General features: G+C 53.5%; 1 protein-coding gene and 1 long non-coding RNA gene across 7 annotated transcripts in view; one reads left to right on the forward strand and one right to left on the reverse strand.

Moving 5' to 3' along the window:
• PRDM2 (PR/SET domain 2) overlaps nt 1-22,262 on the forward strand; it is a 120,287-nt gene that overhangs the window by 93,338 nt on the left and 4,687 nt on the right. For 5 of the 6 annotated variants that reach the window (XM_021097561.2, XM_084962865.1, XM_084962868.1 and 2 more), the window contains one exon: nt 21,046-21,189. The exons of the other annotated variant lie outside the window; for it this stretch is intronic. In XM_021097561.2, coding sequence (XP_020953220.2) covers nt 21,046-21,166 — 121 coding nt within the window. In that variant the 3' untranslated portion in view covers nt 21,167-21,189. The remainder of the gene's footprint in view (nt 1-21,045; nt 21,190-22,262) is intronic. 6 annotated transcript variants of the gene reach the window in all.
• LOC146402566 (uncharacterized) lies at nt 6-15,362 on the reverse strand. Its single transcript, XR_014807143.1, has 4 exons — nt 15,190-15,362; nt 14,309-14,483; nt 9,566-9,809; nt 6-91 (listed from the first exon to the last, which is right to left on the reverse strand). It is a non-coding gene; the product is annotated as an uncharacterized LOC146402566 (long non-coding RNA).

Genomic DNA, 22,262 nt, shown 5'->3' on the forward strand with positions numbered 1-22,262 from the left:
CCTACCTTGGTAAGACTGAAATAATTCCACACATGGGGTCTTGGCATTCTCTGTGCTTGCTAACAGTTCACTCTGTTATTTTTATGGATCCCTGAAGAGTGAAACAAAGAAGCTGTAACATTTGTACTAGGTTGATATGGAATTGCTATTTTTTTTTAAAGATTAAAAATGGCCGAAATGAGCAGTTTCATAAAGTCCTAACGCGGTAGCACTTGTCCTCATGCTTTTTATCTGTCTCGTTCCTGCTCAGGGAAGGGCGGTGAAGCCGAAGGTTGGCTCAGCCTTCCTCGTGCCTTGGCAGGGTGCTCACACTTGTGGCTCCTGGCGTCCTTCCTACCTTAGAGAACCCCACCAAGGAGGGGGCGTGAGTGGGGCAGAGGCGGAGGTGCAAGGCAGCTCTCGGCATCAGCTGTGTAGATGCTCTAGAAACTGGGCACTGAGCACGCACAGCACCTGGTGAGGTGCCTGAGTTCGTGAGCTAGAAAGCGTGCTGCTCTGGGAGAGGTGGGTGGGTTTCCGCCTGAGCCCATCTGCTGTCCCTCCAGGCTGGCAGGGAACTGACATCTAAGGGGGCTGAGCCTTGCTTAGGCAAGCGTTTTGCCTGGCGGCTGTGAGTTCCCGGTCTGCCATAAGTAGGGAATGGGCCAGCTGGTCTTCTGAGTTTCCTTCTAGCAGGAGGCCATTGCTTCTGGGCGTGGACTTGCTCTGGGTGATGGGGGGACCCGGGGGGGGGGGGGACCCAGGGTGAGGGTGTCGTCGCTGGTTCTCATGGCAGCACTCCATTCCCAAGAAGGCACTCGACTTCCTCCCTCTCACCAGGGACAAGCTGCCCAGTTTGGTTGCTTTTACTCTTTGGGAGTTAAGACATTGTGAAAAACTTAAAAGCTAATAACTAAAGCCTTAGGTCCTTGCAGCTGTTTTGAAGCATCTTGCATTGCTTCTGATTACAGATTCCTCTCTAGGCTGGCTCTTTTAATTTGGATAAGTACTTTCCAGCAAAAAAGTGATTTTACAGAATCACATTTCTTTATCAGCACCTTTTGTAAATGAGGCTGTGTTCTAGGTGCTTAGGTGACATAAGTGGACAAAAATCCCCCCCTTTGTGATGCTTAGATTTGCGTGGTGCCTGTTCCCTTCATTTTTAAAACCTCCCTCACTTTGTCACAGTTCTCCAAAGACTATATAGGTGGTTAAGAAAGAAGATGCTTAATATTTGACAGCAGATATCTAGATAACTGCTGGCTTTCATTGCTTGTGTTAAAGCGACTCCTAAAATTATAGCTTACTTAATGCATTTGCTATTTTATTTCTGTGGATTTTGATTTGATATCAAACCTGATTTTGAGCAGATGGACTTAAATCCATTAAAAAAAATTAAGGGAACACTTTCCCTTGAAAGTCCATTAGAGTACAGGTGAGTGAGAAAAAGGGTGAGTCTGTTATAAAGGCCAAACTTAGAGTAGCCCAAAGACCTGGCTTGTGGTTAAGGGTTTGCCATTTCTATTATTATTATCATTATTTTTGGATACCTAACAGTTCATGGCCTCCTCTTCCCCTGGCGGCACCAGCCCTGCTGTGGTGCTGCTGGTGCTGGTACTTTGGGGTCTGGCCTCTCCTTGAATGTCTTGGTAAAGCATTACTGAGGGTGTGTGTTTGAGGGAGCCTCTTGGGTATGATCAAGTGGCAGCCTCACCTTTTAGGGCACAGGTGGTTCTCAGACTTAACCCCATGGTCAACCAGGTGGGATTTGAGCCTTGTCTGCTACCTATACGACAGCTCACAGCAACACTGGAACCCCTAACCACTGATCGAGGCCAGGAATCAAACCCACATCCTCTTGGATGCTAGTTGGGTTAACTGCTGAGCCACGATGGGAACTCCAAAATGTGGGTGGTTCTTAATTGCTAAAGTACAAGTGGTCTCATTCGAGCCTCAGGTGTCCCTGATGCAGTGGGACTGTGATTAGTCAGGAGCTGCCTCTGGAAACACATCTAGTTTCACCTCTTTTTTTTTTTTTTTTTTGGTCTTTTTGCCATTTCCTTGGGCCGCTCCCATGGCATATGGAGGTTCCCAGGCTAGGGGTCTCATCGGATCTGTAGCTGCTGGCCTACACCACAACCGCAGCAAAGCAGGATCCAAGCTGCATCTGCAACCTACACCACAGCCCATGGCAACGCTGGATCCTTCACCCACTGAGCAAGGCCAGGGATCGAACCCACCACCTCGTGGTTCCTAGTCAGATGAGTTAACCACTGCGCCATGACAGGAACTCCTAGTTTCACCTCTTTGACTGTGGGATATGCTTCTACCCCCATTGTGGACGTTTCAGGTCCAGTTGGCCTTAAGATGAGTCTGATTAGTCAGCAAACCTCTGTTTAATAGAAATTAAGCACATTTTAATAATACTCTTTGATTTTGGAAGTGGTTCTAAAGAAGGGGTCGGAGTCACCAGTTGTACCCTCAGCTGTCACTTTAGAACCTTAACCTTGACCTGCTGGGCCAAAACCAGAGTTGCCCGGGACTTGCCTCCCCACCTCAGCAAACAGTCCCTTGCATGCGAAAGAAAGGGTTATATTTCTCCCAAAAGTAAGTTCTTTTTAAAAGATAGGATTAGAGCCTGGAGGTGTGTAGGTTTTATTTACTTTCTGGTTTAAGAAGAATCGGGAAGGCCATCATGACCCTGCATTAAATTGTTTGCAGTTGGCAACAATTACGTTCACTCATGAGCTATTAAAGGGGGCTTGGAAATATTTTTATTAATGTAAATCTGCCAAACCATTGAGGTCACAAGATCTATGCATGCTCCTATTGCCTGCCTCACTTGTACCAGCTGGATTCCTGATACAGCTCTTCTAGAAAGTGACCTGAAATTCAGGTATATGTTCCAGAGAACGTAAGCCTTTTAAAGAAGAAGTTGATGGCTTAGTGTGCCTTCCTGTGTCCAGCTTATAACCCATGGCAGGAAGCCAGAAAAAGAATGGACGTCTTCAGAGCTTCCTTGATAGGTGCCCCCAGAGTTATTAAGCGGGGTGTCATTTCAGCAATGACAGAGAGCTACAGGTGAATTTCAAAGTATCAGTTTATGTCCTGAGTCAGAACATATTTGAGCTAAGAATATTTCCATATCAGTGTTTAGACAGAAGCTGACTGTATAATCTGGAGTTCTGTTTAGATAACTACCAAGTCTTAGCATTAAATCTAAATATAAGTTTTAGAAAACTTTTTTTAAAGCCTAGAAATTGTTTCACAGGTAAGTGAAGAACAAAAGGGGATTTAGGCCTTTAGGATATGATGTCGTGATTTTAATTTTTTAAGTTAAAATAGAATTTCAATTTAAGATAATGACATTTGCTTTAGGATTTAATACTGCCAAAAATGTAACATTTCAATATTCTCTGTTGGAATGAAGTTATTTAAAACTCATGTGGATTCGGTTTTCCTTGCAGTAACATTCTCTTCTCACTTGCTTTTTATAAATCACATCCAAGCCTTGCCAGCCGAGCTCGAGTTTGGGAACATTTTCAGATGGCTTCTATTTCCAAGCTATTATTGGATCTGTGAATTCAGGCACATTCTCCTGTAGTGATTCAGCCGGTCAGCCATTCAAAAAACATCTCTAGTGGTCAGTCTGGATCATGCAGGTGTTAGTGTATAGATCTGATGGACCCCGTCTTGTGGGATGGGGGCTTCCGGAGGCTGCTCGGGAGGTTGCTGGCCACCACGGAGGGAGCTGGGGGTGCTCCTGGCTGTCCCTACCCGATGGGCCCTGTTCCAGGGGCCTCCCATGGCTTAAACGCCTCAGGAGCTCTGCCACCACCCCAGGGAGAGCAGTTATCCTCGTTGCAGTCAAGTGGACCAGCCTGCAAGACACCACATCACTTGCATTTTGTCCCACAGCTGTAAATGGGGACCCCACACCCAGCTTCTGATTTTTGAGTCATGCTCTTGACTGCAGGGCAAAACCACCACGTTCAGCGTGCCGTTGGGTTTCTTGTAGTTACCGAGACCCCCCACCCCCACCCCCCTGCCCCACCAGATGACTGGCGCCAATGTCATCACCCACAGATGGGTTTGTTGCGGGAGGCTGGCTCTCCCACTGGGGATAACCCTTGGCCTTGAACTCCTAGCCATCTGGGTTTTAATTCCCTGCATGCCATTTGTCACTGGACTGGGGCTCACTCCTGGTCTGCCATGGCTGTGCCAGAGGAGGTGCCTGTGTTCTTAGGTTCAGTAAGCTGTGGTGGGAGTGGTGACAATGACCACTGTTGTCTAGAGCGTCAGGAACACAGGGAAGCCCCTCTAAGGACCCCCGCAGGGTGTAGTAACCCATCCCTGCTGGCAAGGACAGTGGTTGATGGCCGAGGAGTTCCCGGAGAGGCTGCAGGAGAAACTGCCTGGAAAGGAAAGAGGTTCCTTTGTGGAAACTGACAAACATCAGTCTCTGTTAGTTTCAGAGAATGGGGGTTACTGCCTCTGGGGAAGAAAGACTCCCAAAGGCTCGCATAATGGTCCGCACTCTCCATCTGGGTCCAGCAAAGCAGATGTGAGCCAGGGGCACCCGGGTGCAGAGGTGTCGGGGAGCTCTCCATTCATTTCAGGCAGTGGGAGGTAGACCAGAGTACTGATGGGCCCTGGACCCAGAGCCCCTGATAAGCATATTGTCCCATCCAAAGTACTGCCCCTGGCTCCCTCCCTGCCCTCAACTCTGGAGTTCTTGAAGGCGCTTCACTCGTCTAGACATTCTGGTCTCCATTTGTTAGATTTGTTTACTAAATATTCCCCACCCTAGAATGAAAGCTCCCCCTGGCAGGACCTTTGCTTTGTCCACTGCTGCATGTCCAGCATCTCCCACAGTGCCTGGCACATAGCTGCTTGGTAAATATTTGTTGAATGAATAAAATACTGGAATCCTGCTCTGCTGCTTGTTAGCGCTGTCACCTTGGGCAAGTAAACTTAACCTCTCTGAGCCCCTACTTTCCTCTCTGTAAAAGGCCATAAACACTTATCTAACAGGAAGGATGGCTGTGAAGACAGCGGAAGGGCCTGTGGGGCCCACAGGTGTGCCTGCTGTGCCCTAGTCATTGCTGCTGGTATTACTGGGAAGTGCCCTCCTGAATCTAGTTTGTCACAGTTGTGGCTGGTGCTCAGAGCTGACTTGCCACGTTCCAGATTCCAGGGCCTCACAGGTTGCAGTGGCCAGAACCTTCCCTCTGCCTCCACCTGGAGAGGCACTCGAGTGGCCGTAACAACTGGCTCTGCTTCCAGTGGCCCTAGGGCCCCACGCTGTGTCTCAAGACACTGACCATACTGCTCCCTTCCTCCCATTACATAAAGAGAATGAAATAGGAAAGCCCTTTTCAAATCACAGCGAGGAAGAAAGGTGATTGTTCTCATTCTGTCATCCCTCCGTACAACTTTTTCTCTTGGTTCTGGATTTCAAAGTCAAGATGTACATTTTAAAAAGCGGAGTTCAGGAGTTACCGCCGTGGCTCAGTGGTTAACAAATCCGACCAAGAACCATGAGGTTGCGGGTTCGATCCCTGGCCTTGCTCAGTGGGTTAAGGATCAGGCGTTGCCGTGAGCTGTGGTGTAGGTTGCAGACGCGACTCGGATCCCTGGTTGCTGTGGCTCTGGCATAGGCTGGCGGCTACAGCTCCGATTCGACCCCTAGCCTGGGAACTTCCACATGCTGTGGGAGAGGCCCTAGAAAAGGCAAAAAGACAAAAAAAAAAAAAAAAAGCTGGGTTCAGAAGGAAACATTTCTTAGCTCTGTGAAACCATGAAAACTTAACCAAAGGATCCCAGCCCATTGAAATAATAAAAAATGTAAGAATGGTCACCAATGCTTGAAAGAGTTTGCTAGCCACTATTTTCAGGTCCTTACACATATTGCTCCATTTGATCATTTTAACAACCCTACGAAATAAACACTTGCGTGTTCTCCTGTCTTACACATGGGGAAGCTGCAGCACAGAGGTGAAGGGATTTGCCCAAGGTCATGGCTAGAAAGAGGAGAGCCCAGAAACAAGTCCAGCCGTCTGGCTCCATCTCTGGTTCTGAGTCTGTGCCCCGGTTCATCCCCTTTAATGAAAAAGCAGGGAGACGTGACTTATTCGTACCCATCTGCCCAGGTGTGGACAGGAGGCACCAGCTAGTTTGAAGGAATTCAAAACACGCTGGAGGTAAACACAGGTCCTGCTCTCTCCTGGTCCCGGTCCAGTTCATGTGCTCCCAGAGATGGTGCTGATCGGTCTCAGCCAGGCCTGGCATGGCGAGTGCCTCCCCCACCAACCATAGGGAAGGAGCAGATCCAGATAAACTGCCTGGTCCAGAGAATTCAACCTTGCTCCCAGGTGTCAACTTCCTTGTTCTTTTTTCTGTTTTCGAAGAGGTCTTTCCAAGCCGGGGTTGGCAAGTAGGTTTCCAGCTGTGCAAGGGGCACAGCTGTCGGGGTGCTGTGAGCGTCTTCCCAGGCAGGGTCATGCTCAGGGATAGAGGCTGGGCTGAGTGCCCGGCGTCCGTCTTGGATGCAGGAAAGTGTGGCTCTGTTGCGCAGGCGTTCGCTGTCTGAGTTCTAACATATCCACTACTTCCTTTTATTTATTTAATTTTTAACTATTTTTAATTAAAGTATTGTTGATTTACAGTGTTGTGCCAATTTCCACTGAACAGCAGAGTGACTCAGTCATACATATATAGACCTTTTTTCACTCTTTTCCATCATGATCTATTCCAGGAGATTGGATATAGTTCCCTGTGCTCTATACGGTAGGACCTCATTGTCTATCCCTTGTAAAAGAAACGGTTTGCATGTATTAACCCCAAACTCCCAGTCCATCCCACTCCCCTCCCTGCTTCCTTCCTTTTAAAAATCACATGGGACGTAGTTTCACTTTTCCTTGAAGGCTCAAGATGACCATCCGCTCATACTTTGTTGTGGCAAAGGGACACCCTCAGAGTTCAGGCGCACAGGGAACCAGAGCCTGAGGTGTGACTTAAGCATTTCTGGAGAAGGATGTACACCTGTCTCCCTTCTCATCTATTATTTACGGAGATTGTATTCCCTGGCAGCCTTCAGGTATCCTTGTGTTAATTGTCTGCAGGCGAGGAAGCCAGATAGGGGTCCTGTTAATACGATCTGTAAATAGGTGGTGGGCCTTGAACCCCAGGACACCCCCTGCCTCCATTGTCAGCAGGTGCACCCCGCAGAGGGCAGTGTTCAGTGTCACCCACACGTACAGATACTGGCTTTTGCTTTTAAGTTCCCCAAACACACGCGAGTTAACTGCATTTTATGTGTGGAGAAGGAAAAAGGAAGTTTGGGTGATGGTGCTATGGCTTCCTCAGCAAAGGTGTGGTCTGAGAAAGAACAGTTCGCTCTCTTCACCCGATGCCTTTGGCCTTTATGTTTGGGATAAGGTTTTGGTACCAAGCGCTCACACGTGGTGGGATCAGTAACAAAGTGCCTGGAGTCCAGTCTTGGTACGTGCTGCTCAGGCTGAGGGACCTGGATCAAACTCTCCTCTTTAATTTACGAAATCCGTCCAGAAGTTTCTCGAAACTTTCAGCTTAGAGGTGTTTAATCCTCCTACCTTCTGCATTCACATTTAGGCTCCTTCGAATGAATTTTACGAGTGAGTTTGGCGAGAGTCTTCACGGAGGAGCCAGCCCTTTTGATGCACCTCTGTGCATTGGTGTCATAGGCGGTAGCTGATATGCAGGCTCTGTCAGGTCACTTTATCACCAGAATTAACCATGTCTGTATCCTTAACGCTGTTTATAAAAATGACAGATACAGCCCGTTGGTGCCAGCCAGCAGCAGGTGTTTAAAAAGGTGATGTCCTGCATTGCATTGGGCACATTTGTAGGTGGGAGACTGGTTTGCTGGTCCAGTACGTGTTGTCTTGTTAACTTCCACCTGAGGCAGTGCAGGCTCCGGTGTGTTCCCAGGGGTGAAGGGGCCTAATTTGGATTAGCTCACCAGCATGTTCACCTGGCAGACCAGCCGCATCAAAAACCACTGGGAGGCTTTATTAAGAATTCTAGGAGTTCCCGTCGTGGCTCTGCGGTCGATTAATCGACTAGTACCATGAGGACGCGGGTTCGATCCCTGGCCTCACTCAGTGGGTTAACGATCCAGCATTGCTGTGAGCTGTGTGGTGTAGGTCGCAGACGCAGCTCAGATCCCATGTTGCTGTGGCTGTGGTGTAGGCCGGTGGCTACAGCTCCAATTGAACCCCTAGCCTGGGAACCTCCTTTTGCCTCAGGAATGGCCCTGAAAAGACAAAAAAAAAAAAAAAAAAACCAAACCCACTAAGTCATCATCCCTGGGGGTGGGTGGGTCTTTGAACTCTTCATATTTATCAACTTCTGCAGTGAATCTGAGCCGACCTCAGAGTCCCCTTCGGGTCTTTTAAAAGGGGGAGAAAAGTGACATGTCATCATGTCTCGTTATTTCATTCGCTTCCGATGTTCACGTTTAATTATTTCCCTTTGCCTGTTAATAACCTCTTTGGTATATGCATGGTATCTTTTTCAGCACTCTGAGCATTTCACTTGCATGTGACAGCGGAGCCAGAGATAGGGTCACTTCTGGTGTCAGAGCCGAGGTTGGGATGGAGGATTCCCTACCTTGTCCTTTGTTGCTCTTTGTGTATCTTCTTGAGGAGACTCTCTGACCCTAGGTCATGAACTAGGACAGTCCTGGCATCAGACAGTGCCCTGTGGGTGCGTGTTCTCTCTACCCCAGCACCTGCTGCTGCACCCAGCACAGAGCAGGTACCTAGGGTTTGTGGACTAAAAAGAAAGGAAGAAATCTCTGGGAATAATGGAGCCAGAGACACCACAACACTTACTGACCTCTGATCTGACCCCAACTCAAGACTTCAAGGCTTAAGGTGTGAATTTAGGGGGCAACTAATTGCCAGCAACTGAATAGAGAGCACCCCTTGGGTGAGTCAATGATCAGTTAAAATCAGGTTGAAAGAAAAGGATTGGTTATTTGCTGGATAGTTAGTTACACATGATCTTAGAAGGTTCCCACCTGGGGGCGTGGTCCCCCTAGGTTAAGAACACGCCATGAATGCCCATCAGTACACTGGAGAGACGGAAGGAAACCAGGCACTCTGTCCACTCCCTCGCAGTGCAGTCATCAAGGGTGACTTGATATATTCTCCCCTCCCCGGTCCACACTGGCGCACACCCACGGGCCGTCGTGACTATACGCCAGCATCCTGCACTGCACCCGGCACAACTACTCCAATAATAAACGCCTTCACATATTTGAATCCTTTCCCCCAGTTTTTGGCTCTGAAAACAGGGCCATCCTCCCTCCACCACCAGCTTGGATTCCTGACACCTGCTAAGGAGCCGCTCTCTTGTCAGGCCTCCAAAATACGTGGCCAATGGATGGCATCCCTTGCCCGGTTTCTTATTTTTGCCCAAGACAATGAACCACTGCCCCCCTCTCCCCCCTGCAGAGCCTAAACGCAGCTTGATTGTGCAATGCCTTGTGCGCCGGAGGGGCTGGACCGCAAACTGATTCACAGTGGCACGTCTTCCTCACCTGAGCGATGTCCCCACCACGGCCCGTAAATCAGAGCTGCTGTGTGATGGGGTCCAGCTGGCCAGGCCAGAGAGCAGCGCAGGAGCACTTGGAGGAAACGCCGAGGTGCCCATGGCCCCGTCCCTCCATCAAGTCCCGCGTGCTCACCGTTGCAATAATTGGCGTGAGAGCATCTTGCAGAGGACAGAGCCTGGGAGGGTAGGGTGGCTCTGGAAATCTTTCTGAACTATTGTTAGAATGCCAGCTGCGCGTGAAAGGAAACACAAAACACGATTGTGGCTCAGTTGACTTTCCTTTAACCCACCTGCCGTGTAAATGGATGCTCCTCATTCCCCCGCAAAGTGTGCTGATGACACTGACCCATGCCCTCCTGTGCCCAGGCAAGTTAAATGCTGCCAGAGGTCAGTTATAGTGTTCCTGAGCCTGTATATTATGCCCCTATATTATGTTTTATAGTAACGTAAACATACTCGTGTTTGTAATAAACATCATAAATATGCCAGGATTGATTATTGTACACATATGACTTAATAGCTTCCAAAGCGATGAAATATGAGCATCGAGTTGTTTATGAAAAACAAGTTGAAGGCTTAGAAAGGCTCATGGTAATTTGCCTAAAAACTGCCGTGTAATTAGGTGTGGATGAGAAACAATGAAAAATTTGCATAAAGATACAGAAACATTTTGCACTTGAATTGCTCTTAAAAGTTTCTCCCTGCCCCACGTTACACAGTAACTGGAGAACAATAACTCTGACGTACTAGGCGTGTGATTTAGTCAGGAAAGGTGGTGAGATCATGGCCCATCATTTATTTCTCAATTCGTTCAGGAACGAATGTGGGGCCAGGGCCTGCTGTTGCGCACCAGGCACTGTTCCAGGAGTCTGTCACAGGGAGCAAAACGCACAAGGTTCCCCACCCTCGTGGATCGCCCATCCCCATGGGGGTGGGAGGCAGACCATGAACAAGCAGGTAACTAGACCGTCAGGTGATGGATGCTCTGCAGAGACATGGAACAGGAAAGGGGAAGAGGGCGCTGGAGTGAGAATGGGGGCCACCATGAAAATGTAGGGGTTCGGAGAAAGCCTGACTCAAGGAAATACTGGGGGCGGGGGGAAGGCAGCCTCTGGACACAGGGGAGGAAAGCACTTGGCAGAGGGACCAGCAAGTGCGAAGGTCCTGAGGTGGAAGCGTCCTGGTGTGCCCAGGATAGAGGACTGGGCGATGAGGTCAGAAAGGTAACCAGCGTCCAGTTTATGTGGGGAAGACGGCTGTGGTCTGAGTGAGTGGGAGGCATTGGAAGGTTTTGAAGGGTGGAGTAGCACGGCACGACTTGCCTTTTCAAAGGATCACTCTGGCTGGTGTGTTCATAGGCTGAACGGGGCCAAGAATGGAACTATATACAAGGAGGCGAACGCAGTAACCCGGGTGAGACATGATGGTCCTTGGACTGGAGCGTGACGATGGAATCCTGGATGCCTCTTGAGGGTAGCGCCACTGGGTTTGCTGAGGGCAGGATGGAAGGGAGGAGCGAGGGGTGCTGATAGGTGTTTCTGCCTGTGTCTAGGTGGATGGATGAAGTTGCCATCAAATGAGGAGGTAAGGGAGCCGGTCTGTGGGCTACGTGGGTGCTGGGAATTCACTTTAGGGCACGTGACGTTTGAGATGACGTTAGACTCTCAAAGGGAGGGGAGTTGATGGCACAGGTTTGAATTTCAGAGGAACGGACCCAGCTGGGAAGGTAAATTTGGGGGGTCCTTAGAGTACCCAGGATACTGAGACTCATGAGTATGATACCCCAGGAGAGTGAGTAGGATAAAGGGAAGCTGAAGAGTGGAGGCTGTGGATGCTCCAGTGCTGAGAGGTTGGAGAGATTTGGAAGAACCTGGCGGTGTCCTGGGCTGAGGGTGTGAATGGGACCTGCCGTGATATTTGACGGGCCCCTCGTGGGCTACAGGCCCTCCTGGACTTGGGTAGGTCCTCTCTGCTTTGCACTTTTTTTTTCTGTCTTTTTGCCTTTTCTAGGGCCACTTCCCGTGGCATATGGAGGTTCCCAGGCTAGGGGTCGAATTGGAACTGTAGCCGCTGGCCTACACCAGAGCCACAGCAACACGGGATCCGAGTCGCGTCTGCAACCTACACCACAGCTCACGGCAATGCCGGATCCTTAACCCACTGAGCAAGGCCAGGGATCGAACCCTCAACCTCATGGTTCCTAGTCGGATTCGTTAACCACTGCGCCACGACGGGAACTCCTGCTTTGCCCTTCTGAGTGGTTTTCCTCTTCACCATCGAGGGACATTTTGGCCCAAGGTGCCCTTGGACACGGCCAGCCACAATCATCCCAGATTTTGCTGCCGCTCCTCCAGGTGATAAGCCCTTTCCATCAGAAAAGGCATCGGCAGCCAGCCAAGGAGACCCGGGGAAATGCCCGGCTGGGCCTCAGCTGCTCACAAGCGCTCAGGCCAGCCTCCAGCAACAAGCAGGAGTCCCTGTGTAACCAGATCTGTTCACGGATCAGAAGAAGGCCTGAGGAAGAGGGGCCCCTATATCCCAGTCTCGTTCCCATTTGCAGACTCCCCAAATCCCCTTGTGTAAGGCATGCGTTGAGACTCAGGCACAAAAAAGGAGGCAGGCAAGATTTGGGGGCGAGGGTAGGTGGTAACAGGGCCCCCTCTGTCCCTGAGGAATGGCTTTCAGAGACAGAAATGACCCCTTCTAGACATCCTTTCCCTTTTCTCCCTGGGGGTAAAGCAACTTACACATGCTATGCTTTCTCCCCTCCCACCCACCCCCCATGAAGTAAAGCAAAGGCCAGCGCGGTCAGGTGAAGCGGATCCCAAAGTAAGTTCCGTGCAGCCCATGGAACCCAAGTCTCAGTGAATAGAAACTCTGCCTGCAGGCCACCCTCCCCCCCGAGCGGTCAGGTCCCTGGTTCTGGGGCCTGGTAGCCTCTCTGTTTGTCCTCCTTCATGCTCATCACAACTTGTAATTTTGTATGTAATTCTGTATTACGCAAGTAATGACCTTGCCCATCGAGAGCACAGGGCCCAGAGTTCTAGAGACCCGGTCTGTTTGCTCTACTGCTGTGTCCACAGTGCCTCGCGCGCGGGGTCGGGTGTGTAGCAGGTGCTTGATTGATCAGTACCCATAGTCCCAGGAATGCCTGCTCCTGTTTAGTGTGTGGACAGAAAGGCTTGCTCCCCTTCATAGGCTGGAGGACACCTTTGCCGTGGTGCCAGCACACGATGGCAAGGGTACCTATGCAGAGTTGGAAATGTGGCCCTCCCAGGGGAATACTGAATCAGATCCAGGACACATGGCTTCATATGGCAGATCTTAGAAAATGTCTGTTCAAGAAAAGCTAAATTTAAGAAACAGTTGGGGACACTGAAAGGGCACCCGCAAGACTGAGCATAGCCCAAACCACCCCACCCCCCCGCAGAATTCTCATTGTGCCTTCAGAGATCACGAATGCCCAGTGCGCCACCACTCCCTGCAATACCTGGGCATGAGCATCCCGTCGGCACAGAGTTACTAGGTCAATGGGGAGAATACACCTGGGGTAAATGACAGCCTGTCGTCCTCTTGGGAGTTTACGCTGCCTGTCGGCACATGAAAGACTCAGAAATCCTGCAGAGACATGTTTGTTTGGCCTCATGAGCCCTCTGGAGGAGATGGCTTGAGCTTCCATCCCCACTCTGCCTCTTGCCCGCTGTGTGTCATTGGGCAAACTGCTGAACCTTTCTGTGCCTTTGTTCCTCGCGCATAAACCGCGGTAGTTCCCATCTCAGGAAGGGTCTTGTGGAGACTCCATTTGTTATTCCCTGTCAGTGGGCACCGTGCTCAGCGTGGAAATGCCAGCCACTGTGGCGATGAGGACGCCCTGCAGCATCTGGACAGACCAGTTCCATTGAACCTCGGGTTGGGAAATGCACGTGACTCATTCCACATCTGTGAGCTGCGTCTGGCTGGGCCGTGTCTGTCCCTTGCTGCGAGGGAACCTGCAAGTGAGCGGTTCCCAAACCAAATGCAGTGTGGGAGCCTGCTGTGGCCCGAGCAGCCCTGAGTGGAGACAGATGGCCTGGGACCAAGTCACTTAGCACCTGCAGGCCGCCTCTGTCTCCTGCTCTGTGAAAAAAGGGTGATGTGTCCCAGCCGTGGCCACCCCGACAGCCTGTTTGAGGTCAGCTGGGATTCAGGGCTTCGGGGACCGAGGGGCAGGGGTGGAGAGAAGGTGCAGAGGGCAGCCTCTGTATCCAGTCCCCAGCACCCTCCAGGAAGAGGCCTCCAGGCCTACAGCCCACGACACCCCTGCCCTTTGGGCAGCGTCATCACTCGCTGACTCAGTACCCTGTCCAGGCGCATAGCAAGCGTGTCTTTCCAGCGGCAGTGCCAGCCCTGCGTCTGGGATGCTCCGTGAGCCAGGCAGGCCCAGGCCTCGGGGGACAGGCTGGTCCAGACGCCTTGGGTGGGCCCCCTGAGCTTATAAGGCTTTCCATCAAGGAAGCCACCTCCTCCCGTTGGCATCCTTAGATGGGCACCAGGCATCAAGTTCTAGAAATCCCGTGATCAGGGCAGATGCCTCCTGGGGCTTCTGAGACTCTCAGTCCCAGCAGCTCCAAACTGTGCAAGACTTTATCCCTGGAGTTGACTTAATCTTTGTAACTTCTTTAGCCCAAAGCAACTTTAAAATATGGCCCGTTCGTAATAATTCAATCTTAGTGTCCTTACAGAATCTTACCATTGAAAGGCGCTTTCTTGTCTGGACCTCACGGGAGACCCCTCGGTTCCTTTCTGTCCCCAGGTGGGAATCTGTTTTCTGTGCATCCATCGGTTGTCACGGGTGCATCTGTTCCTGTTTCCTTTTTGGCTTCTCTTAGAAGTTTAAAAGTTCTTAGAACATTCTTAGCAGTTTCCTTTGGAAGAAAGCAGACCGTTTCAGCTCAGCTGAAGGGGAAGGGCATCATCTGAGCCAGAACCGGGTACTTCTGGGGGGACAGGGCCGTGAGGGACAGAGCAGGGCACTGGCAAGGGGGCGGGTAGGTGACCCCCTCCTCACCCCCAGCCCGCACTGCACAGGCTGTGACGTCTCCTGCAGGTGTGACATCCTCAGAATGTGACCCACCACACCGAGTAGAGCCTGAGGCCTGCGGAGTTCGGGTCAAAGAATTGTGAAAGTGGGGACCCTGGTGTGAGTGGGGTCTTGGCAGTGAGTGCGACCTTCCTGGAAGCCGCTGCTTCGGTGATGTGGCCTTAGAGCGACATGGCCAGGCACAGATGGGGTGGCCGGCCTTGGGAGCCTGGCTCCAGGTTTCCCATTTATTGTTCAGGGAATCTTCTCTGAGCACCTCCTGGAGCCAGGCCTGGTGGCAGGCAGGCAGGCAGGCAGGCAGGTGAGCAGTGAAAACGCACACGCCGTGTTCCCCAGGGTCCAGCCCCCAGGGGGAGACAGGTCACTGTGGCAATGACAGCGGGAAGTGCCCTCACCTGGGCCTGCAGGAAAGGGCACCTGCCTCCCATGGTTGCATTTTCCAAAGTCATCGGGCCCTCCCTCCCCACCGTCACTGTCCCCCACAAAGCAGGGTGACCGGGCATGTCCCCTCACTCCTTCCCAAGGCAAACCTGCTGGGTGACCTTCAGCAGCTGACCACCTTGCTGTGTTCATTGTCCTCGTCTGAGAGTGAAGGGCTGCTGGCTTAGCCTCCCTCTGGAGTCCCCTGCCCCTCGCCTGTCCTGCCAGGGCCGGAGGGACCACAGCCGGGATCTCCCTGCTGGCGGCTTCCTCAGCCAAGGTCATCTCGGGCTGGGCCAGCCTTCCTGCAGACCAGGCTGTGTCATGAGCTGTCACATGCTGGGTGTTTAGAGTTCACGCCAAACAGGCTTGGGGAACTCCCAGGCTCTGCAAACCTAAGAGGCTGGCGTACAAGCCCCAGGAGGCAGGGATGTGATTGGTCTTTCAGATGTGGATGCGTGGAGGCAAAGGCGGAGCCAGCACCAGCCCTTGGGCTCCATCCAGGGCTTCGTGAGGGAGAGAAACTGCTGAGAGGCGGTCTCCAGCTCTGGGGTCAGATCCCTGTGAATCCTAGCTTCCCTCCTTCCTTTCCCTCTTTCCTTCTATTCACGCCTCTCTGTGGCCTATAAAGAGCTGCCGAACCTCTCTGTGCACCTGTCCCCTCAGCCCCAAAAAGGCCACAATAACCCATCTCACGAGGTTAAGGGAACATGAAGTGGAAAAACCATCTAAGCTCCTGGGGCCCAAGATGCCAGCCCTTCACCCATTAGCTGAGGGACCACAGCGACTGTCCCGCCAAGGGGTTTCAAATCTCTGCCCCTTCCCCCACAAGGACCACTTTCATCTCCTTCCCTCAGCCCTCACATGGCCAAGACTTTCTCGGCAAAACTTCACCGGGCTCTGGGTCCTGCCCCAGACTTGAGACCAGGCCACCACCTAGCACTCTGCCTGCACTTGACTCTGCTGAAGGTGTCCCCGCCCCCATGCTCCCCCAATTTCAGTGCCCAGATGCCTCTCCAGGGATCTTTTAAAAATGCAGATTCTGACTCAGGCGGTGGGGAGGGGGCTGAGCAGCTGTATCTCTAACAAGCCTCCAGGGATCACAGATGCTGGTCCATGGACCACACTTTGAGGAGGTGGATCCAGAACAGTGGCTTTCAAAGCTGGTTTTCAAAATTCCCAAGGTCTGGGCTCCAGACCAGCTACATCAGAATCCGTATGGGCGTGGAGCAGGCACCAGGGCTGTTTTCATGTCTCCGGGTGACTGCAGTTAGCACCGGAGCTTGAGACCCCCTGTCAGGGCTCCTCTGAGCCAATGTGGTTCCGGCCCAGAGCTGCCTCCCAGCTTTGTGAGTGCCTTGTGTGGCTGTCCTGTGGGCAAAGGGTCACCCCATCAGGCTCTTTGGAATATTGAAATGGGCTCTTCCATTCCCATCACTACAAGGGCTGTGCAGGATGCAGGGACCAGGCTTTGTGTCACATGGTCCAGGATTCAGACCTTGGCTGCACCCCGCTGGCGGCAAGAGCATGGACCTTGGGCCGCCTCTCCTCTCTGAGCCTCCATCTCTTCTCCTCTGTGAGAGGCAGATCGACTTGTCGCAGTCCCGACTCCAGGGCTGCTGGGAGGATCTGCAGGGGTCCCGTGAGTCCCCTGCAGTCACTCTCAGTGCCCAGCAGGCACTCAGTGAATGACACTGTTCCATTGTTTCCCCTGCTTGACATCTTCATTTTGCAAGTGAGACGACTCTGGCTCAGAGAGGTGGAGGCATTTTCCAGAGGCCACACAGCATGTTATCCGTGGTTCAAGACCTGAAACGCTGGGCTCCTGCATCCCAGTGCTGTACCACTACTCCCACCCCTGACTCCCAGCCTGGGGGATGGGGAGGGGTCCCATTTGGGTGGGAGGGGCTTCCTTGGAGCCGAAGTTGGAGCCTGCTTTGGTTGCCTGCCATCCTGGGGGCCGGTGTCAGGTGCCAGGAAGCAGGCGGTGGCTCCTGCCGCTCCCACCTATGGGGCTTCACTCATCTCCAGGGAATGTCAGCATCATCTCAGCTTGTCTTGCCTTGGCATCGCCTCACAAGCCCTTTGCCTCCCCCTTGCCTCCCGCAGAAGTGCTGAACAGCAGACCCCAACTTCAAATGATTAGCTCTGAGAATTTCCAGGGAATTATGTCAGACTCCCTGGCGGCTGTGTGGCCTGACCAGCTCTGGAGAGGGAGTTCCATGAGATGCCTCCTGACCTGACCTGTGCAGTGAGTGGGGAGGAGCCAGCAGGGGGGATGCAGGCAGGGGTCTCTGCTCAGAAGCCCCGGGCAGCCTGGCAGGGAGCCTGGAAGGGCATCTTGACCTTGGAGAGCGTGTCCTGGGGCCGGCAGCTCCTCACCTTGACCTAGAAACTCCTTGATGGGCTCCCAGCACCCGGCCCCAGGTCCTCTCCTCTCTTGAGCTCACTTCTCTCAGCTCTTTGTCTCCACCATGTCCTGGATGCTGCTGTTACTAAGGTTACCAACAGCTTCTAGGCAGCTAAACGCCATGGTCGGTTCTTGTTCTTCCTTGGTGCCTCCGCGGCATTGGACACTCTGCCTTGAAACATGAGTCACCTTGGACACCTCGTTTACATCACCCCCTGCTCTGCACCCCGCCCTCAGGCCCTGGACCCCTCCTCTCCGTCTCCCTCCCCTTGGTGAGCCTGTCCAGTCCACCTGGATGCCGACTGATCCTGAGTTCATTGGTTTCACTTAAGCTGGCCTCCCGATTTCTCCCTTGGGAGTCTAATGAAGATTTCAGATGTAACCCTTTCAAAACAGATCTCCTGGCAAAGTCTCCTCCAGCTGTCTTCCTCTTCTCGGTTAAACAGAAACTCTGCCCCCCGCCCCCCCGAATCAGTCTAGGCTCTTTCTCATCCCCCTGCCCCAATCCCGACATCCAGGTCATCAGCAAACCCCATCAGTACCACTTCCAAAACGTATCCTGAATCCAGCCACTCCTCACTTCTGCCCCTCCTCCGTTGGCCCCAGGTCCAAGCCGCCATCACCTCTTGTTTGACTAACTGCTCCCCCCAAGTCCATTCCTACCATCTGTGCCCAGCACAGTGGCCGTGTCAGGTCATGTCCCTCTGCTGCCCAGGAGGAGAGCCGGCTGCCATCTCACACAGTCGGGCTTATGAGACCCTTCCCCGGGCCCCCTCTTGTCTCTCCGACAGTCCCAGTGCATTCGAAGATGCTCTCAGGGGGTGGGGGAAGGCGGGCTCAGCCTCCCCAGGTGTCAGGGAGTTGGCGACAGTTCTCACGATCCTGCTCACATTCCCTCACCTGCAGGCACCACCTGCCGGCACCCATCCCTGGTCTGACTGTGAAAGTGGCCTCTGGTGTTAACTGTTCTCGGACAGTCCTAGAGCCGCCAGGCATCTTTGCATATTCATCAGTGACCTGTTCAATGATCAGCAACCGTTTCTCGTTTTCCGGGGCATTCCTTGGCTTTTGCTGTTGCTGCTTCATCTCCCTGGCCCCGCATCTCCGGGAAGACCCCCCGAGGTGAGAGAGGTGAGGTGTGGACGCTGCTTCCCCAGCTCCCCAGGGCCAGCGAGTTTGAGCTCCAGAAAGGCCAGCTGAGGTGCTGAGCTCCTTCCCTGCGACACTCCGGGCAGACGGGCCAGCCCCGTTAGATCCTCCCTGGGCCCGTGCATCCCTCTCTCTGCTCGGGATCTGCTCTGGGACCTTCCCTGTCTTCTCCCCCACCCCGGCCTGGCCTCCAGCCCCTTCAGTGTTTTCCTTCGTGTGAAGTTCAGGGTGTGAGAGACCTCCTTTCCCCAAACTGCGGGGGGCTGAGTGAGAACGTGGCTGCCTGGCAGCTCAGAGGCCCTGGCCTTGGCCTCACGCTGGCATCGAACATCCTCTGGAACCCACACCTTCCCCTCTGGTGTCCCCAAGTCACACGCAGGTAAAGACCCTGCCCGTGACTCAGTCACCAGATGTCCTTGGCAAAGCACCTGGCAGGTGGTGGACACGCCATCCATCCAGCAGATCATGAAAGGCCCCCTACTGTGTGCCAGGCACCCGTCCAGGTGCCAGCTGGGCTGTGGGTATAGGAGCTCGGGCCCCACCACGAGCCTGGGCTTCAGTTGCAGAGGGACGTGTCATGACCTGAGGGACCTCTAGGGAGGGGAACAGATGGGAGGGGAGCCAGCAGGGCCGTGAGGTGGGGGCCGTCTGCTCCGATGCCCCTGCCGTCATATCTCCAGTGACATCCCACTTGTGCTGAATTCTTTACAGAAGGCAGAGGGCCCTTGCCTCCTGGTCCCAGTGCTCTTCCCGGCCCCACTCTGCATCCGCAGGCTGCAGGGATCGTCCCCATTGCACAGATGAGGAAACCAAGGTTGGGAGGGAGGCCGGGAGGCAGGGAGCCGTACAGCCAGCGAGCGTGAGATGGGAACTCGCCGTCAGGTCTCTGCCGGCTGGGTGGGCAGTGCTGCATCTTCCAGGTCACGGCTCCCCCCACCTCCACCCCCACAACCGCCACAGTCACAACCACGCTCATTGACGTCGGGTTTCCTTGTTCCAGCAACCCTGTGAAATCAAATTGCTATTCCCACTTGTGGGCGGTGAAATGAGCTCAGAGTGGTCCATGCCTTAAGGCCACACAGCCGGGGAGTGGGAACTAGGAATCGTGAGGTCTTTGTGGGTCGAGCTAACTGTGCTGAGGACTAGAGACTGTCCGGCTTCTCTGAATCTCATGTCTCAGCCTCAGGCCGCCGCTAGACGCTCAGGAGTTCGCTGACAGACAAGAGGTTTGGTGACCAGGAAGGTGAGTGTCCTGCTGGACGTCACCACCCCGGTCCCTGCCCCCTTCGGCCTTGTGGCCTGGGCTCTGCTCCCCCGGGAATGCCTCCATCTCTTTGGGCCTCAGTGTCCTCCTCCATGAAATGGGCGTAAAAGCATTTGCTCCTCCTACCTCCTGGGCTGCTGGCCGGCTCCAGAGATGACAGCTGAGGGAGCACTTGGGAATCAGGGGGGCTGTTGTGCGTGTCAGCTGGTGGTGTCCTCTGCGGGGCCAGGCGGTATGTGAGGCGTGGCGAGAGGCACCTGCCCTTGGGGCCTTGCCCTTGCCCTTTAGTGCTGTGCTCAGGTGGACGCCCAGGGCTGTGGGCAAAGCCTGCGCCCTGGTGGAGACGCTGCACAGGCGCAGGAGCCTGAGAGAGGAGCAGAAGGGGGCAGAGAGATGCCCCATGTCCAGAGGGGCTGGGAGGTCCCCGTGTTACCTTTGATTGATTTCCTTCTGGCGTGTTTAATAGATGAGTGAGGAAGGTAACAGGGAGAGGAAGGAACTGGATGTTGAGGATGCCAGCCTGTGCATCCCCAAAGCCACTGCTGGTCTTCTGCTGGAGACATTGTTCCAGAGAGGGGACAGCACGGGGGGGACCTGCCCTGGGCCAGGACTGTGCCTTATTCCCCAGCTGGACAAGGTTGTGCCGGATGTCCATGTCTCCAGGCAGCCTGGCAGCTGACTGTCCCCTGCCACTGTGGGGCTGGCTGGCTGAGGGGTGGTACTCACCCTGGGGTGCCCCTGCAGGCCATCGTGGGCATCGCGGGGGGCCTTTGGGTGCCCGAGGGCATGGGCTTGCTGCTGAGTGTCAGGTCTCAGTTTTCTGCCTTGAATCTTGCTCAAGCCTCACGGCACAGTGTGGGGGCCCTGAGCCATCCCTGAGAGCCCGGCACGGCCCTCAGAGGGGATCCCCTTTGTGGAGAGAGTTCTTGGCAGTGTCTCAGAACCCAGCTGGTGGATGCTTCTGCCAGCCCGTAGCCTCCAGGCGGAGGGGAGGGCGTGGGCAGAGTACAGCGAGCTCATGCTGGTTGTTAAAGCTTAAGGTACCTGGGGAGGCGGTGCTGGCGCCAAGGCCCCCAGGGGCCGCCTGGGGCACCCACCGGGCTGGGCTCCTGGTGATGGTGTGTCATTCCTCTCCCCACACAGCTACAGTCTCCGCCTGGCGTCCCGGTGTCCTCCGCCAGCGGCCTCGTACATCACCAGGCAGTGTAGGAATGTCAAGGCCACAGCGGCAGCCCAGTTCCAGGGATCCCTCTTCAAAGAGTAGGTGCTTCACCTGCTCCCTGACAGGTACGAGGAGGCTGGGGTGGCCTGAAGCGGGTGGTGGGCAGGATGGCCTGTGGAGACCCTCTGTGTGCCAGGCCGGGTGCTGGGCCTTCCTGCAGGGAGGGCACCTAGTGGCTGAGAGTGTGGACCCCAGACCACCCGGGTTCAGATGCTCTGTGGGAACCTCGGCAGGTTACTGTCTCTCTGAGCCTCAGTTTCCACATCTATAAAAATGGGGATGACAAAATACCTACTTCATAGGATTGCGAGAATGCAAGTGTCAAATACATGAGAGCTCTTAGAGCAGCCTGGCACAGAGTAAGCACCGGGTAAGTATCAGCTATCATTATTGTAATAAGAACAGTGATAATGATGGTACTTAGTACTTAATTGAGACCTTCAGTGGCTTTAAGCCCAAAAAAGGTGATGGAGCCCCTTATTCTCACAACGCACTTGAAGGTAGAAGTAATACTAATTCACAAAATATGAAACTTGGATTTATGTTGAACAAGAGGCCTCCTAGATTTTTCGGGTGGGGAAACCTGAATTCATTCCCGGAAACTGGACTTTTCCGCTCTGGAGGGCTGGGCTTTGCCATTGACCTCAAGCGAGCCTGGGTTTCCTTGCTGGTGACGTGGCAGTCTTCTTTCATTGTGGCCCCGATGCCCGCCGTCTCAAGCCTAATTGGGGCAGCGGTTAAAAATATCGACCCGCGGAGTTGCTATTGTTGCTCAGTGGGTTAAGAACCAGGCTGGTATCCATGAGGACATGGGTTCAATCCCTGGACTTGCTTAGTGGGTTAAGGATACGACGTTGCCATGAGCTACAGCGTAAGTCGCAGATGCAGCTTGGATCTGGTGGTGCTGTGGCTGTGGCATAGGCTGGCAGCTGCAGCTCCAGTTTGACCCCTAGCCTGGGAACTTCCCAATGCCACAGGTGCAGTCCTAAAAAGAAGAAAGAAAATACAAACCCAAGGGCCCCCTCCAGTTCGCTAAATGAGCGCACTGGTGAGCAGGGCCTGGGACTGTGCCTTAGCAGGTGGCCCCGTAGTTGGGACCCTCTCAAGTTCGGGGATGCCTGCTTAACAAGGCTGGGGA

This window comes from Sus scrofa, chromosome 6, assembly GCF_054392235.1.
Source record: "Sus scrofa isolate SSC_HxYL_T2T_F1_AM1 chromosome 6, Sscrofa_HxYL_maternal_Yorkshire_Landrace_v2.0, whole genome shotgun sequence".
Lineage (NCBI taxonomy): Eukaryota > Metazoa > Chordata > Mammalia > Artiodactyla > Suidae > Sus > Sus scrofa.